This window comes from Perkinsus marinus, assembly GCF_000006405.1.
Source record: "Perkinsus marinus ATCC 50983 genomic scaffold scf_1104296947650, whole genome shotgun sequence".
Taxonomy (NCBI): Eukaryota; Perkinsozoa; order Perkinsida; family Perkinsidae; genus Perkinsus; species Perkinsus marinus.
In genome coordinates, this window is record NW_003210538.1 from 146,848 (window position 1) to 162,563 (window position 15,716).

At 50.2% G+C, this 15,716-nt stretch overlaps 5 protein-coding genes across 5 annotated transcripts; 4 read left to right on the forward strand and 1 right to left on the reverse strand.

The window, feature by feature from the left end:
- Positions 1-80: 80 nt before the first annotated feature.
- Pmar_PMAR020100 (hypothetical protein) lies at positions 81-1,001 on the forward strand (the record flags this gene model as incomplete). The annotated part of the gene is made up of 1 exon (XM_002779280.1): positions 81-1,001. The coding sequence occupies one exon, from the start codon at positions 81-83 to the stop codon at positions 999-1,001; it is 921 nt and encodes a 306-aa protein (XP_002779326.1).
- Positions 1,002-2,019: 1,018 nt separating this feature from the next.
- Positions 2,020-3,318, reverse strand: Pmar_PMAR020101 (merozoite surface protein, putative; the record flags this gene model as incomplete). Its single annotated transcript, XM_002779281.1, has 1 exon — positions 2,020-3,318. One exon carries the CDS (start codon positions 3,316-3,318, stop codon positions 2,020-2,022), a length of 1,299 nt encoding a protein of 432 aa, XP_002779327.1.
- Positions 3,319-4,400: 1,082 nt separating this feature from the next.
- On the forward strand, positions 4,401-10,298 carry Pmar_PMAR020102 (conserved hypothetical protein; the record flags this gene model as incomplete). Its single annotated transcript, XM_002779282.1, has 27 exons — positions 4,401-4,542; positions 4,593-4,670; positions 4,728-4,832; positions 4,876-4,951; positions 5,004-5,118; positions 5,178-5,337; positions 5,386-5,465; positions 5,512-5,676; positions 5,727-5,832; positions 5,882-6,023; positions 6,068-6,198; positions 6,250-6,479; positions 6,526-6,672; positions 6,720-6,812; positions 6,860-6,927; positions 6,985-7,114; positions 7,192-7,283; positions 7,336-7,471; positions 7,519-7,603; positions 7,658-7,720; positions 7,933-8,118; positions 8,308-8,579; positions 8,715-8,865; positions 8,911-9,011; positions 9,079-9,203; positions 9,575-9,773; positions 10,098-10,298. Exons 1-27 carry the CDS (start codon positions 4,413-4,415, stop codon positions 10,296-10,298), a joined length of 3,567 nt encoding a protein of 1,188 aa, XP_002779328.1. The 5' UTR covers positions 4,401-4,412.
- Positions 10,299-10,570: 272 nt separating this feature from the next.
- Pmar_PMAR020103 (DNA-directed RNA polymerase I, putative) lies at positions 10,571-12,633 on the forward strand (the record flags this gene model as incomplete). Its single annotated transcript, XM_002779283.1, has 11 exons — positions 10,571-10,713; positions 10,761-10,865; positions 10,908-11,051; positions 11,092-11,167; positions 11,210-11,341; positions 11,391-11,443; positions 11,663-11,807; positions 12,053-12,143; positions 12,195-12,269; positions 12,314-12,441; positions 12,499-12,633. 11 exons carry the CDS (start codon positions 10,571-10,573, stop codon positions 12,631-12,633), a joined length of 1,227 nt encoding a protein of 408 aa, XP_002779329.1.
- A 617-nt stretch (positions 12,634-13,250) lies between these two features.
- On the forward strand, positions 13,251-15,382 carry Pmar_PMAR020104 (conserved hypothetical protein; the record flags this gene model as incomplete). The annotated part of the gene is made up of 12 exons (XM_002779284.1): positions 13,251-13,385; positions 13,429-13,557; positions 13,605-13,745; positions 13,842-13,953; positions 13,998-14,080; positions 14,133-14,213; positions 14,260-14,466; positions 14,515-14,618; positions 14,658-14,782; positions 14,830-15,078; positions 15,126-15,188; positions 15,239-15,382. 12 exons carry the CDS (start codon positions 13,251-13,253, stop codon positions 15,322-15,324), a joined length of 1,515 nt encoding a protein of 504 aa, XP_002779330.1. The 3' UTR covers positions 15,325-15,382.
- Positions 15,383-15,716: the final 334 nt, after the last annotated feature.

Genomic DNA, 15,716 nt, shown 5'->3' on the forward strand with positions numbered 1-15,716 from the left:
TTTCTGCTACTACTTATCCTGTTACCGAACAGTATCGTGCCAGCTTCGTGGAGGACTGGATGGGATTGTATTACTTCAAAATGTCCAACGGCATGGAGTACAACTGTGCATTCGATCCCGATTGCACGGCTCAGGATGAGTTCAAGGCAAATGGTACATGCACTCCTGATGATAAGTGTCATCCCAACTATGCAGCTGGTTTCGATGTGAAATACGTGCCGGGTACTCTGAATGGTCACGGTACAAACGACTACCATAAAGTTGGTGCTATCGACAAGATGTTTGTCAGTCCTGTGTTCTCAACGGCTGAGATGAAGCTTACTAAGAAAGACCAAGATTATAATGGGGCTACTATTGATGTGTGGGATCTCGCGGACCTGGCTTTCCGGAATGAGAACTGTGATGGTTCAGAGGATGATAGTCGAGGAATCGATTGCGACTCGCCTTATCTGACTCTGAATTTGGGCACGTTCAGTTCTCCGAAACCGAATCTAGTGAGGACTCCTATCTATGCCTCACTACCTCATTTCTACCAAGTTGAGGGTTCCTCCTCGATCAAGAACTGGTATCCCGGTGATCGCGTTGAGATCAAGAGCTGTTCGGGTTCTGAGGAGTGCGATGATGCTGACAGAGACTTCAACTGCGAGATGTGGACTGAGCCTATCACTGGTGCTCTATTGAAAGGTGCATTGAAGCTGCAGATGAATGTTATGATGCCCTCTGTCGCTGATACCCAGTCTGGAAAGTTGTCAGATGAAGTTTTGATCCCGGCAGTGTGGGTTGATGAGCATCAGCTGGCCTATCCATACCAGATTGACTCTATCAAGCAGCTCCAGGGTGCTCCCGGTCTATTCGAGTTGGTTATGTGGTTGGGTATCGGCTTCGGTATTGTCTTCCTATTGTGTGCTGGTGCACTTTTGTACTTCGGCTGGAGACGCCGTCGTGCACTCAGAGATCTTATGTTGCAAAAGAAGCCATCTGGAGCTACAGAGTTGCTTTAAGGTTTTTGTTATGCGATGGTGTTTTGTACTCAGAGAGTACATGCTGCTAAAGGAGGTTCTTGCAGTTACAATGGTGCTCTAAGGTTTTTGCTTTGCAATGGTGTTTTGTCTCGAATACTTTGCCACGTTACTGTTGCTGATAACAACGAATTATTATATGCTTCACCATTTGTCTATCGATTTGCTCGTACAATACTAATATGCATGTGTGGACCATTTAATCAGCCCTTGACATAAGATTATGGACGATTGTTCAGCTCTGCACGGCTACTGGTTTGAATAAGTACTCTGAAGAGCGTAGGTGGTGATACCTGCTGCTCGGAGTATTAAGTTTGTTCCTTGTGACTCTAATAAGAAGTGAGTTTAGTTACCTCAGTTTTGGGGAGATATACATGGCGATGCTGTTGCTTCTATCGATCTGGTTGCCCGTAGTATCTGATGTGTTCGAAGGTGATTGCTGGATCTGGTCGGACTCAACATTGACATCCTTGGTGCTAACATATTAGACCTTTGCCGAACTTGGAGTTAACATTGAGAATCCTGTGTGCACGGCAAATCATATAGCTCCGAGTTATTAGTTCCTAGGGAGTCGGTTAACATCTATGCGTAGAGCTCACGAACAATTACCCCAAACTTCCTGGCCTCATTGAGCTCTCTAAGAGAGTCGTGTCCGCGGCACAAACACGCATTTCTGGAGTAGACGCCAACCAGAGACAATCCAGGAAACCCATTTGTAGCATAGAGAGTACAATACGACTGTTAGAATAGAGTAGAAGCGTTGTTACTTTCAGCACCTAGGTTCTTCCCAAAACAACGTGTTCCTAAATAACGAAGATTATTAGTCGTTATGAATCGATATCGCGGCCCTGAGTAACAAGCTGGTTCAGTAACCACTTCTACAACACGGGAGATACCCGAATCGGGAGACTCAGTGAGAATTTGACGAGTTACTCTCCAGCTATTCCAGGAAGCCTCGTTGGCTACCACACTGGAACACGATTCGAGCCGATTTGTGATACTATGTATTCCGGGGAACCATGCTGAGCATAACCTCGTGACCACTCTCGGACATATAGAGGCCGGCCTCGAACAAGGCTGCTTGCAGTCGATAGCGCGGATCTTTCTCAAGGTCATCGATCCCATACCCGTCGCGGCGGAAGATCTCTCTGGGCAACGGGTGCTCACCGGTGGTTTTCTTATGTGAGGGGATTGCAGATAATCTTTCTGGATCCGCCTCAACCGTGACTCTGAACTTTTGAATGGCGCGTTGGATGCGGAGCTTCCGTTGTTCAGCTTCTGCTCTACAAGCCTCCTTCCTGCACTCCTGTTCTGCTGCTCGAATCGTCGCCATTTTCTCTCGATAGGCTACGCGAGCTGCCAGCATCTTGCGTTTGGCACGCCTAAGTTCCTCGTCACGGAGCTTCTCCACGACATCTTGTCTCGCCTTCTCCTTCATGATTTCCTCCTTGCCCCTACCGTGTTCTTCCACTCTTTTCTTCAACGCCTCGGTATACTGTCGCTTCTGCGCCTCTTTAGCGGCCTCTCTCACCGACGCAGCTTCAGCACGCTCTCTCGCTTCAATTCTCTCACCAGCCTCCAGTGCCTGCTTGAGCGCAAGGGCTTCATCAAGCCTCTCTCGCAAGGCTTGTGCCTTCACTAAAACCCGAGTTCTCTTCTCCAAGGCAGCGACCTCCTCGACCTTCCCTTCCGCCCAGGCCTTGTACTGCTTCTGAGCCGCATGCAGCGCCTCGAGTCGCCTCTCACGCCATCGACGGAAAATAGCCCGTCTTTCTCTTCTCAACAACCCAGCGTGTGTGGCCAGCCGTTTTATCTCGGACGCCCGCTGCTTCGACACTCCCGGGAAGAGCAGTTCGAGGGCCGTCCCGACAACCCCCGCATGGAGGCTCAGCTGACCACACTGGGGAAGCACGTCCATCAACGCAGCCTTCACAGCCTTGATCTTGGCTGATGATGTCGTCAACTGTTCACAACACTTCTGGTTGATTTCCTCCAAAACTTTCTCGTACTTGACGATGACTTTTGGCAGCTCCAAATGGCGACTCCCCTCCTCCAAGAGCTCTTCTTCTGCATCGGACAGGTTCTCAATGTCTCTAGATACCACCCCTGTGGTTTGTGCATTTGCAACTATCTCCAGTGCCTCCCTTATGCTGTCTCTGTGCCCGATTAGATCTACGACGGGTTCCTCCTCTAATTCGCGATGTATATTGCTTATAAGCTCCAGAGTCTCATCATGAGTCCACTGGCCGACCCTAACGCCCTCTCGAAGGGCCAGTATCTGAAGGCAAGGGCCCAGCATGTGAGTACTGCTAGCCGCAGCACAACACCGGTGATAACAGCCTCTGGGTGAACTCCTCTGTACTGATTTCAAGCTCCTCATGCAATGCTTGAATCTCCGAGTCATAGCCCGACAAAGCCTCAACAGCAGCTCTGGTTTCTCCGTCAAAAATCAGTTCTGTCTCTTGGTACAACCTGAGGCACTCCATGAGCCGAGTTACCGAAGGTGTGGTATCAGATCAAATCACGAGCAGCCACGGCCAAGAGGTAATGCACGTTCATGAGAATCATTGAACACGATTTTGACCAAAAAATTATGAAGCATTTTCCTTCCTGCACTTTGCGGTCGCCATCCAGGCATCCTTTCTCCGCTGTTCGCGACTAACATCGACGTGTTTCCGCATTTTGCATGTGATTCCCTCAACCTTAGTGTAGATCTCTTGGGTGCGGGTACGAGCTCGTTCGAGTGACCTCAGCTTTGAAGGCATGATTGACAACAGAGCGGCACACCCTTGGATTGAGATGGCGTCACCACCATCACACCCGGCGTGCGCGCAATGGTGCCGGCGTTTTCTGCTCTATGAGCCTTTTTGCAGAGAAAGGCATGCAGACCGTTAGTCAAAGCATGTGATCGATAGGGCAACTACTTGAGAGAAATCATCTGAAGAATCAAGCAACATGCGTGTTTTAACGGGACACAGTGTCACAACCGATTTCATTATTGACGATCTTCAATTTTACGATGACGTGTCAGTCCGAAGCGCATCCTCGAAGGCTCAACCGCTCGTATTGAGCTTCTCAGTCCATCACTGGAGCATTCAGGCAGAGCGGTGGAGAACTGATGAATCATCAGTACTCCATCGCTAGCTGCTAACTCCATCATCCTCATCAGTGCTGATGATAGAGTTTTGCGCAATTACTGTTGGCAACTGGGACTAGTTCTAGAGAAAAAATTGAATGGGATGAGCTTCTGGGAATAGCCTAACTCCCGTTCTAATAGTACAGCATTAACAACCTACTCGTGGCAACGTTTGTCGAGGTGGGCCTTGGGGACTACCATGAAATTGCCCGTGTGGGAGCCTCGCTGCCGCTCGTAGTTGTTCACCCTTCGTTGTTATGGTATCTAAGAAGGCTTCCAAGAAGTTCAATAAGGCAAAATCAAAGGTGTCGGCTAAGGCGAAACAGAAAGCGAAGCTCACCGATAAGATTAAACGTAGAGATGAGATCAAGGAGAGCAAACGGAAAGGTTATAGGGGTGGCTAGTGACTCCCTTGCCCTATGGTGGTCCCTATTCAGCTAAGCTCACCGAGGCAGAGTTAGGGGGACCTGAGGAGGACATGGACGCAGAGCTAGATGCTCAGTTGGCCGAGATAGGTAGGCAACTGGAAGTGCAGTGAAGGGCGGAGCGAAGGGGTGTTCTTGGTGGTGTAGGCTCCGATGACGAGGCAGTGTTCTGTGTGCCTGATGGTATGGAAGGCGAGGAGGAGCTCGTGAGGGCTCTCAACGAGGGGGAGGACAAGACGGCTACTCAAGAGGGTATTGTGGTCTTGATTGAATTGGTGTTGAAGGCAGTGTTTAGGGGCGGACGATGATGAAGCTGATACGCATAAGAGGGAGCTGGAGGCTCTCAAGGAGACCGATCCAGAATTCTATAAGTGGGCATTCGTCTGAGGCGCTCGAGCTTGGGAATGAACGAACTGCTTGCAGATTCCTTCAAGAGACGGATCAAGACTTGTTGGAGTTTGGCCAGGGTGAAGAAGAGGAGGAGAAGGGCCCTAGAGCGAAGGAGAGGAAGCAACCGCAGGCTAAGGCTGACACTGGGGTAGTAGGGGGCCTTATAGCCGCTCTGGGAACGACTCTTGCAGAAGCTCGTTACCATAGGTGCTTACGATGGAGCGGTTGAATGAGCTGACGGAGGCAGCTGAGGGGAAGAAGGACGGCAATAAGTCGCTGAAGGCCCTCCGAGCAGTCCTCTCAGCCTATCGGGTGGCCAGTCGCATGAGCAGGGGAGAGGCGAAGGAAGGGGCAGAGTCCGAGGAAGGTAGTGTGGCAGGGGTCTAGGGGTATGTGGGCCAGCTTGGGCCCTTAGGAAACGACTCAGCTGCTCCTGGTATTCGCATTGAGGATGCGACAGTGTTTAACGCCGTATTGGAGTGGACTCTGAAAAAAGTAGGAAGGGCAGCTTAGGTGTTCACTGCGAGGAGGTTCCCGGCAGGCCCCGGAGCTCCTGGACCATCATGACAAGCAAGTTGCCAAGACCAAGGGGACCGCTGCTGCTGTTGCCGGGGGCGGCGGTAAGACGTTTATGCTGGGCCGTTTATTCTGGAGTGAAAGTCTCAACTTATTGCAGCAGCTTACTGACCTCGACACACAGGAGTTTGTAATACTATGAGGATCTTAAGAGGGTTTAACGTAGGGTGGCATGGGCAGGTGCTGTGGCAATTGGGTAATGGTAGTGCTTTGAAGTACCTCATGCAGTTGAAGAAGTTGAAGCCGCTAGTAATAAATGAGCTCTGCAGGAAGTGGGCAAAGGGAGGTAAGCCGACAAAGAGGGGAGGGGGTGGGCCCAGCGTGGTCTTCCTCAGCTGCCCAGGGCACCAAGTTGGCGGCCTTCTCGGCGCTATACAATCTGGTGGGGCAAATACTAAAGGGTGGTGCTTCCTCTAAGAAGGGTATTGAAGGGGCTGGGCGGGAGGTTGAGGGTATAATGAGGCGGATGTATAGGGCGTAATGATAGGGGCATGCGGGGTCCTTTCGATAGATCGCTGCAGATATGTCGTATCGTTACAGAGGGTGCCTGCCCTCACACATAGGCAGTTGTCGGCTTGTCGGTTCATGGAGAACTGCATTGCTGAGATGCTCACACTGGAGCCCCAAGCCGCCTATCGTATCGCGTTTACGAGTAGTGACCTCTGCCTCTACTTGGGCACGCTGAACGTGGCTCGTATAATAGGTATTCGTCAACTTGGCGTCATATTGCGGTCGGCTATGAAGGCCCAAAGCAAGGGCATCAAGTCGATTACTCCTGGGCAGCCAGCTGGGGGGTCTAAGGCAAGCAAAGCGGCAGCAGGAGGAACAGCTGGTGTGGAGGCGGTGCGTCAACTGTATAGTGTATGCTATGTGAGAAGCTCTGCGGTGTGGGTTGCTGCTATGGAACGCCTACCGGAGCAGTTAAAGGACTTGGTAGTGGACTGGAGGGGCGACTTGTTACGAGTTGTTGTTGGTGTAGTTGCACCCGCTAATGGTGATACTGTTGTCTGCGGCTAAGTCCAAGGAAGGCCACACTGTCTATTTGCCCTTCATGCTGCATATGCTGGAGCTCGCCAACTCTCTAGCCGAAAAGGCTAATGTCTTCGCTCCGCTCACTTCCCTTCTGGTATGGCGCTGGTGATGTACAAGAGCGTTGGTGATCATCTTCTCCAGCTCCGAGGGTTGTCGAACTTAGCGGCTAAGGAAAAGCAGCAGACCAGTACTAGGCGACCAGCCACTGCCTCTACTGACCTGAAGCCGACTCAGGTAAGGCGCTTCGCTCCGCCGCCATTTTCGATGTTTCTGCGTCTTAGGTGGACCTCGTTGTGAGGGTGTCCGAGAGGCAACTTGACAACCGTCCAACTAGCCAGGCTTTGCGGAAGTAAGCTTCTCCTGAACTCTGTGTGTATTCACGACAGTGTACATATGGTCTCTTTAGGTACCTCCTATTTGTCCTCACACACCACTTGGCCTTGCTGGCCCGCAGCCCGTCCTATCCCGAGATCACTACTCCGTTGATGACACATCTCAAGAGGCTACAGAAGTCCAACCTAGCAGTCAAACATGAGGTAAACACCAAGTCGCTGATCACTCGTCGGGCTGTGGGAGTTGGACTAGGATTGGCAGGGCGTGGTTGCGATTTTAGTTGAAGCCGTTGATTGCCTTGTCGGAGGAGACTTCAGCCCAAGTCACCCGCATGAGGAGCTCTCTGAAGTCCCCACCAGAGCAGTTCATGATGTAGGGGCGTTGGCGCTCTTCTGCTCTACAGCGGCAGTGACGATCGTTTCAGTTACACCTATACCGATACTGCTATGGGGAAGGCCTATCTACAGCAGCAGAAGCAGAGGGAGGAGGAGGAGAAGAGCAAGATAGAGGCGATGATGAAGGGCGATAAGGAGATCGAACAGCGGCTAAAACGCCAAAGGGTAGTGTAGGGGTATGCTGGGGTCCTTTGGAGCGGACTACGTGTTAGGCCGAGGAGACTGGCGAGACTGAGGAGGGCCCGGCTAGGAGTAAGCGGTCTCTGAAGCGTCAGAGGCAGAAGGAGAAGAAGAGACGTAAGGACTTGTTGGGTATTGGGGTAATTTTATGGCGCGCGACGTTGTGTTTAGAAGCATGGTTGGCCGCCCAGACTGCTGCAGCTGAGGCTATTGGAGAGGCAGCTCAGCAGGATAGTGTACATGAGATGACCTTTTCGGATTCGGAAGGAGAAGACTGAGGGGACCTTCATGTCTACTACTGCGACAGCAGCAACGTTATCCATTGCTCGGCAGAGGTTTCATCTTACCAACGTCGGAACGTTTCTTGTAAGGAGAGGGTGGAGTTGAAGTGCTTACAATGACGGTTTCGCGACTTGACGTCAGTTTCATGATTTTGATGCATATAGAGAGATATGAAGATGATGCCGAACGACTAGCCTTGTTAGAGAGAATGCTCGCTAAGGGTGGCGCACTGGTGACGGCGGAAATTTGCTCCTTTCTGGACAGCATGAGTGTTGGCAATTTCATAGCTACCTCGCGTAGCGTGGAGCAGATCTTGTGGGAGGAAGTGCCGGCTGAGTGGAAGAGAGCAGGTAGTAGTAGTAGTAGTAGTAGTAGTAGTAGGGTATGGTAGTCAGCAATATGGCGGGTTAATACGGTAGGTGTTGAGTACCGTTCTTTCTTACTCACACATGGTTTTCATTTTATAACTTTCGGCCGTTCATTTTTTTGATCGGATAGGGATCATCCCCATAAGAAGAATTGTATGCAGTTTCTGTCAGGACGATGTAATCAGCAGTGCTTCTGGACTATGCATCTGATAGCTACCCCTGCTACGTGTGGTCGTCTTTGCTGTGCTGGACGCTATTTAAGTCCTATGCTATGGAGTTTACGTCTAGAGGCTCAGCCAGAACAGCCACTGCGCCACGCCCTGTTGAGGTCACCAATCACGAGGTCGTTACGACGGCTGGAAGTGAACTGTGGGAATGTTGATATTAACCCATTACTGCCTGTGCTGAGAGAGTGCTGCTTGGAGGAGCTGGAGATGGAGAACGTAAGCAGGGTGGTAGCTATTGCTCGATAAATGATGTTATTGAAGTTTCACCCGGGATATGGAAAACACTGCATGGTGTGAATATCGGGTTTTTCACCACTTCACGTAAAACGGGTTGTGAAACTCCAATATCAGATCGACGATTTTGAGATGGTGCAGCCATTGCTGAAGACATCTTTAAAGGAGATAAGACTGTCTGCTGCACGGGAATGCCGCTGTTCCGAGCTGGAGTTTCCGCCTGGGATGACTTGTCTGAGAGAGATACAGCTCAATTCGGCCCGAAGGGGTAGGCTGTGGGGGGAGGGGTCGGGTCTTGAAGGCTGCCTCTTAGGCGTTTGCCATGTACCTTCCCGCTCGCTACGGAACGTTCTTGAGGCGGCAGCGAATCTACGTTGGTGTTCTTTGACAGGAGCTACTACAGACAATGATGAGGTGATGGCGCTCGGACGTGACCGTGGTGCCCATACCACTCCATTCCAAATTCGTCCCTCCTGTTCAGGACCTTATCTGTGCTCTATTTGTACTATCATTCCTCGACGACCTACAACTTTTTGATGTTTCCTTTAACCCGAGTCACGGATGGGGCATGGACCCTTACCGTTTATATCAGCTACGCCGCAGACTGTAAGTAGTGGGGGGAATGGTATTCAGAGTTTATAGTGCGTTACATGAGCATGTTCACTGCCCCGAGTGAAGAGCAGTGTTGGAATATATGTTCGCTTTCCTCAGCTGAGCTCAGGAGTTTCCTCACTAATTATAGGAGTTTATATATAAATCAGAATAGAAATGTTCAGAAGCTACCAAGAATTTCGCAAAATTTTCACCTGACTTTCACAAGGTAGTTGGCCATGTGCATATTTCTTCACACTGGTGGAGCGCTTCTTTTCGAATCAGTCAATAACAATAAAGCGGGGGTACAACCCCCCTATTGGAAGTTCCTCTCCCGTCTTGTTGAAGTGCATGGGTTTGGGCGTATTGTTGTGTTCTTTTTTTAGTTTCCCGAGCTACCCAATATTCTGCGCTAACGAAGAAGCCTCTGCTATATGTGTATGTAGGGGTCTAGGGTCAGCACCAGTAGAGAGACTACGTGAGAGCTATCTTACTTGCCTCTGGTCCCGTAGTGGATGGACACCAGAACGCCTAGCCTGTTGTGAAGTTGGAGTTGATAAACTGGAGTGTCGGGAGTGCGAAGAGGTAAACACATGTTGAGGTCATTTGCTCACCTCTTTGAGCCAGCGTGGGAATATATGCGCATGGTCAACTACGAGGTTTCCTCATAGTTTCCGTATTTTCACCAACACATGTAGTTACTACATGTGTTGGTAAAACTCGAGTAAATAGTCGTTGGTTTTTGTATACTTTTACCCATACATATTCCCAAGTCATGTATGGATTTTCAAAATGTAGTGAGGAAACTTACACAGGAGCTCAATTTAGGAAACCAAACAAATATTCCCACACCGCTTTAAACGGTATTGTCGAAGCATGAGAATGATAGGTTTCTACGGTGGTCTTCAGATACTAAATTGGTACTCATCCAGTAGTGTGGTCCCTACAGTTTCTCATGTAGTTGAGAGGGCAGTATGTGGGCGTTCCCCTCCGCCCATCGTCCGCAGCTGTGCTGAAGCCAGGCACCAGGCCCTTGCTGTCCGTCCCTGCCGATCGGCGGCGCCTCCTTCACGACTTTGGAGGAGCATCGCTACCTTCTTTGGTCTGTAGACAGCCCTTTACTCTGACTCGGTCCATCGATTCTGAACCGCTTGTATGATTTATAGTTTTTCAAAGTCTATTAGCAAAGCCTCCCTCTGCAATGTCAAGTGGGACGGAGGTATTAAGTACGCGGTAGCTGGTATCTTTTTCACTGCCTTAGCTGTCGCCTCAGTGGTTTGCCTTACGTCAGCCGAGTCACGGCGTTGGTGGTGATTGACTTGCCCTTGTGTTCTTGGGAGTGTCGCTATGTTGTTCTCTGTGTGTGAGTTACTGTCCCTCTGATGTCCCTTCGGCAGAGTCATCGGCTTCTGGCTGCCCTGCCTAGCAACACTGCGAGGGCGCATAAGCGTTTTTATGATGTGGTGAAGGTAGCGCGGAATGGCATTGACGAGGGAGGAGGATGGACGGTCCTTTTGGACGGCAAGTAGGACGGTGGGTAGTGAGGAGACTGAAAAGACTATGTGACCTCAGACGATTGTCTACTCCAGCTAAGCACCGACTGGCACTCCCTTCTGAGGGGCTCGCCTTTGCAGTAGCAGAGGAGTGGGCCGAACAGGACAAGTTCATACGGCCACAGTAAGTGAAGACAGTACGGTTGGTTGTAGTGAGGCTTGGTAGCTTCATGCCGTTGATGGCGTTGGCAGCGACAACTATTGACTTGACAGCGAAGGATATGAGCGCAGTGGTTGAGAGGAATCTCCACTACTTGAACACCGACTTGACTTGCTATGGGGAATACCCTGAGTGGGGCGAATACAGGAGGTGACACCTTTCCTGACGTTATCAGTCACCGTGGGCTCAGTTTCGTGTCCAAGGAATTCGACTGCAAGATAGCCTCATGTAGGGGCATATCACTGCCGAAACACTCAGAAGGAGCGGTACTAGTGAGAGCTTTGTTATTCGATTAATGGGCTATATAGGATGCGGCACTGAGAGCGTATTTGAGTACCCTTACCCCATGGGAGCTCACAGCCTTTGATGAGATGAGCAGAACGGCGAAGTCTGTTGTGATCGCCCTCAACTACTACCTCGGAAATACCTCTCTAGAGGAGGTACTATCCTCTGTTGCATGAGAATAGGCGATTGCTGATCATGTGCTAGGCATGTAGGGCTTCGGTTTTGGAGGAGTTGGAGAATAGAGGCAAATGGGGAACGTAAGTTTGGTATTTGGTGGTGATATATGCCCTCTCGCTGCAGTGTGGAAGGAGACCATGACGTGTCGGACCGGACGTTGAGGATGGCGATGGGGGCAGCGAAGTTCTTTGCAGAGGAAAGCCGCGCCGATTGACGACTCCTCAATGCCTTAGTTTCTCCCTTGATAACTCTGCGTTTGCCTGTTACGGAATTAGGGAGTTGTTGTTGTTGTTGTTTAGGCTTGTTGTTGTTGTTGGGATGTCCTCATTCCGTCCTCATGGGCCCTTCGGTCCTCTCGTCCCTGCAGTCACATCTAGTGAGTGGCTGAAGAGGAAGCCTCTGGGGTATAAAGACCCCGCTGAAAAGGATTCTTCTGAGAAAGATGTAATAGCAAGGTCTCTCCCTTTCAGTGTTGGGAAATATGTACATGGTCGACCACATGTGTTGGTAGCATTATGAAAATTTCGAGGAAATTTTCTCGTTGGTTATTGTACACTTCTACTCGAATTCACATATAAACTTGTATATAAGTGAGGAAATTTCTGAGCTCAGTTGAGCAAAGCGATCATGTTTCTCATTACTGCTCCCTTCGGCTCTCAGCGCGAGGGGTCATCAATCGTGGTGTTCAGATGGAACTGTGCGCTGACGAGTCAGAGTTGCCTGAGTGGGCTAAGGTCTCCAAGGAGGAGTACTTCAAATACGAGAATATGTTCTGTGGATGTACGGGAATAGTAGTCGTATGAGAGTTGTTGATATCATGAATAATCTCAGACTGTGGTTCTTTCTACGACCAAAGACAGCGGGGTCAGTACTCGGTCTGCTCTAGATGTGGGGCTAAGCGGGATCGTAAGCTCTAGGATCTCGCCGAGGAGTGGTATGAGTCGCATCAGGATTCGTCACTGGACCGCTGATGGAGTCCCATGCCGTGTTGGACTATGGTGAGATGAAGGTGTGGATGAAGAACATCATTGATGAGGAGGAGGGCAAGGAGAAAAAGGACGATAAAAAGATGGCTTTAGTAAGATTCCTAAACGCTTCTGGCTTCAAGGCAGCTGCTCATCGGTATCGCTCTTAGGTGGATGAGGAGTGCCCGAAGTGCAAGAATCCCCGTATGGCCTTCTGGACTCAGCAGTTGAGGAGTGCCGATGAGGGCCAAACGGTGTTCTACGAATGCCAGAAATGCGGCTACCGTTTTAACGTCAATACTTAACCCCCTTTCTCCTCCTCACTACCAGCGTTGTTGCTTCCTCGATTACGTCAACGTATACTGCCGTTGTGGTCGCTGTAGTGTTTGTTAAGGGCAGGGCCTCACCTAGGGGTGATGGGATAAGTTATGAAGGCCCATGCATGGCTGTCCACTCAAGGTTTTTCCTCTCTTTTATCACAGCTGAAGTATAGTAGCGTTGCTGTGGATGAGCTGAGAATAATATGCAACATTGACGTTTTCCCTCATGTGGACGCTAGGAATTCCAATACTACAATGCTAGTTCTGCACTCGGGCAAAATCGTTCAGCGCGTCTTTGGTTGAGTTGAATTGAAAACTCTCAAATAGAGTCGTAAGAATATTAGTTTGGTATTCCACAGAAACCTTGGGTAAAATATCAACCAAGAGAGTGAAGCATTATATGATGGGGTATAACGTTATTCAAAAGTTATTAAAAAGTTAAAATTTCCGGTAAAAAATTCGAGTCGACCTGGAAATGGTGTAGTGTTAGAATTTCCATCGCGACCTCCACCTTCCACGGAGTCCAGGTGTGTCCTTTCGTTCGGTAGTATCATATTGTTGGAATCCTCACTAATCGTCAGGAAGTTTTCCCATTTGCGTTAATGGTCGGCTCGCCCTTCTTTGGGCTCAACTCTCTGCGGGGCCTCAGCAGTGCTCGACTCTTCTCCACGGCCTCTCATGCTTTCGATGTTGCCGTCATAGGAGGGGGCCCCGGTGGGTATGTCAGCGCCATCAAGGTAACTACTAGCTCCTTCCCTTCACCATCCTCTGACGTGTCAGGCAGCCCAACTTGGTTTGAAGACCGCTATCGTCGAGAAGAGGTCCGCGCTGGGGGGTACCTGCCTGAACATAGGCTGTATTCCCTCGAAGTGTCTCCTCCATTCATCTCATGAATACTCCGCTCTGAAAGTGATGCTATTAGTCCACCCTGTGATCAGCCTTGGTGCTCCCCTTAGAGCGGCAGCACTTTGAAGAAAATTGGAGTGAAAATTGATTCGTCATCGGCTGCTGCTGACTTGACTGCCATGCATCGACACCGGACCCGAACAGTCCAAATGCTCACTAAAGGCGTCAAGGGTCTCATGGACAAGAATGGGGTAGTGTCCGATCCCCCCTCCCTCCCTTGGTGTCACCAGTCACCCTGGACATGCATCTGGATCTAGAGCAAAATAGTCGTGACGGTGCGTGCTCAGGTTACACAATTCCACGGCCTCGGACGCTTTACGAATGCCAACACTTTGGAGGTCGACATTACCGATGGAGCTAGCGAGTCTATTGAGGCAAAGCACTACGTGGTAGCTACGGGTGAGCCACCTCGCACCAGGATTGGTCTACCACTGTGCATACAGGTTCCGACTCCTCCTCGCTACCTTTCCTCAAGATTGACGGTGATGTCATTGTGACAAGCACTGAAGCCTTGGAGTTCCCAGAGGTCCGTATCGTCTTGATAATCGTTGGAGTCCAGGGCCTTCATATGCTCGCAGGTACCTGAGTCAATGGCGGTGATCGGTGGTGGAGTGATCGGCCTCGAGCTGGGCTCAGTATGGGCCCGATTGGGCACTAAAGTACAGTGTCACCATCGGACCTCGCATTTTGAATTGGCTTTTTCAGGTCACCGTTGTTGAGTACATGCCGCATATCCTCCCAACAGCCGATCTGGACGTATCCCAAGCTCTACAGAAGTCTCTACAAAGGCATGAGAAAATGAATTTTCACGTCGCCACGGGGGTGACATCGGCCGAGGTGAAGAATGGTCGTGCTGAACTCACTCTGAAGGGAGCTGACGGCACCGACAAGGGCACGCTAGAGGTCCAGAAGGTGACTGAATGAGTAGCCCATGACCGCGCTCTGGAATCGATACTGCAGGTTTTAGTAGCGGTTGGACGGCGCCCTTACACCGAAGGGCTCGGGTTGGATCGCGCCGGAGTCATCACGGACGCTCGAACGGGCATGATCGAAGTCGATGAGAGGTGAGACGTCTCTGGGGTACGTGAGGTATGCCCTGGTAGTCTACGGACGAACGTGCCAAATATCTGGGCAATTGGTGACGTTGTACGAGGGCCCATGCTGGCACACAAGGCAGAAGATGAAGGCTTTGCAGTTGCTGAGAGAATCAATGCTGAGTTAAAAAAAGGTGAATAATACACTTCTCGGAGGTGCGGCAACCGTCAATGGCCTCAGGCAAAGACTCGAGCCACATCAATTACGACAGCATACCATCGGTGGTTTACACTCATCCCGAAATCGCTTGGGTCGGCAAGACTGAGGCCGATTGCAAGAAGGCGGGAATCGATTGCAAAGTTGGAGTATTTCCCTTCGCTGCATCTGGTCGAGCAAAATGCGTCGACTCGACTGAAGGCTTCGTTAAAGTGATATCACAGAAGGAAGATGACAAGCTCTTAGGGGCCTGTATCGTGCAAGCTTCGGCAGGTAGATTACTGTTCTTCTTGGTATATCGCAGTTCGTCGTCTCATTAGGTGAGCTCATCCATCCTTTTGTCCTGGCGATCAACTATGGTGCATCGAGTGAGGATGTGGCCCGTAAGGCATCCAGAGGCTCTCATCTCGTCTCAGTGTTCAACTTGTCGCAGGTACATGCTTTGCACACCCGACCTTATCGGAGGCGGTTCGCGAGGCATCGATGATCACTGCCTTCGGGAAGGCGATTCACGTTTGAGCATTCGAGTAACTTTGCTTTTTATGTTTCGCTCTATTATTGATATAGCGGCGTTACCATATCACATTGTTGCGTATACTCAGTGGGAGAGAATACCTGTACTTTGATGATGAATATCTGGTATGGTTAGTGAGGCAGGCGATGATCTCTCGAACATAACATTATGTTAACATAATCATAACATATACGTATTTTCTGCTTCAGCAGCATCTACGTTATTACCATAGGTGCTGTTGATGTAGGAAGTATATGTAACAGGATGATTGACATGGACAGTTGCCTAGCTGGACGTTGTCGGGAAGCTCTCCGAGGGCTTAACTGTACATTGTCATGTCGAGTGTCATGTCTCATCTACATCTCGTACATCTACATCTCTACATCTACCGTAGCTG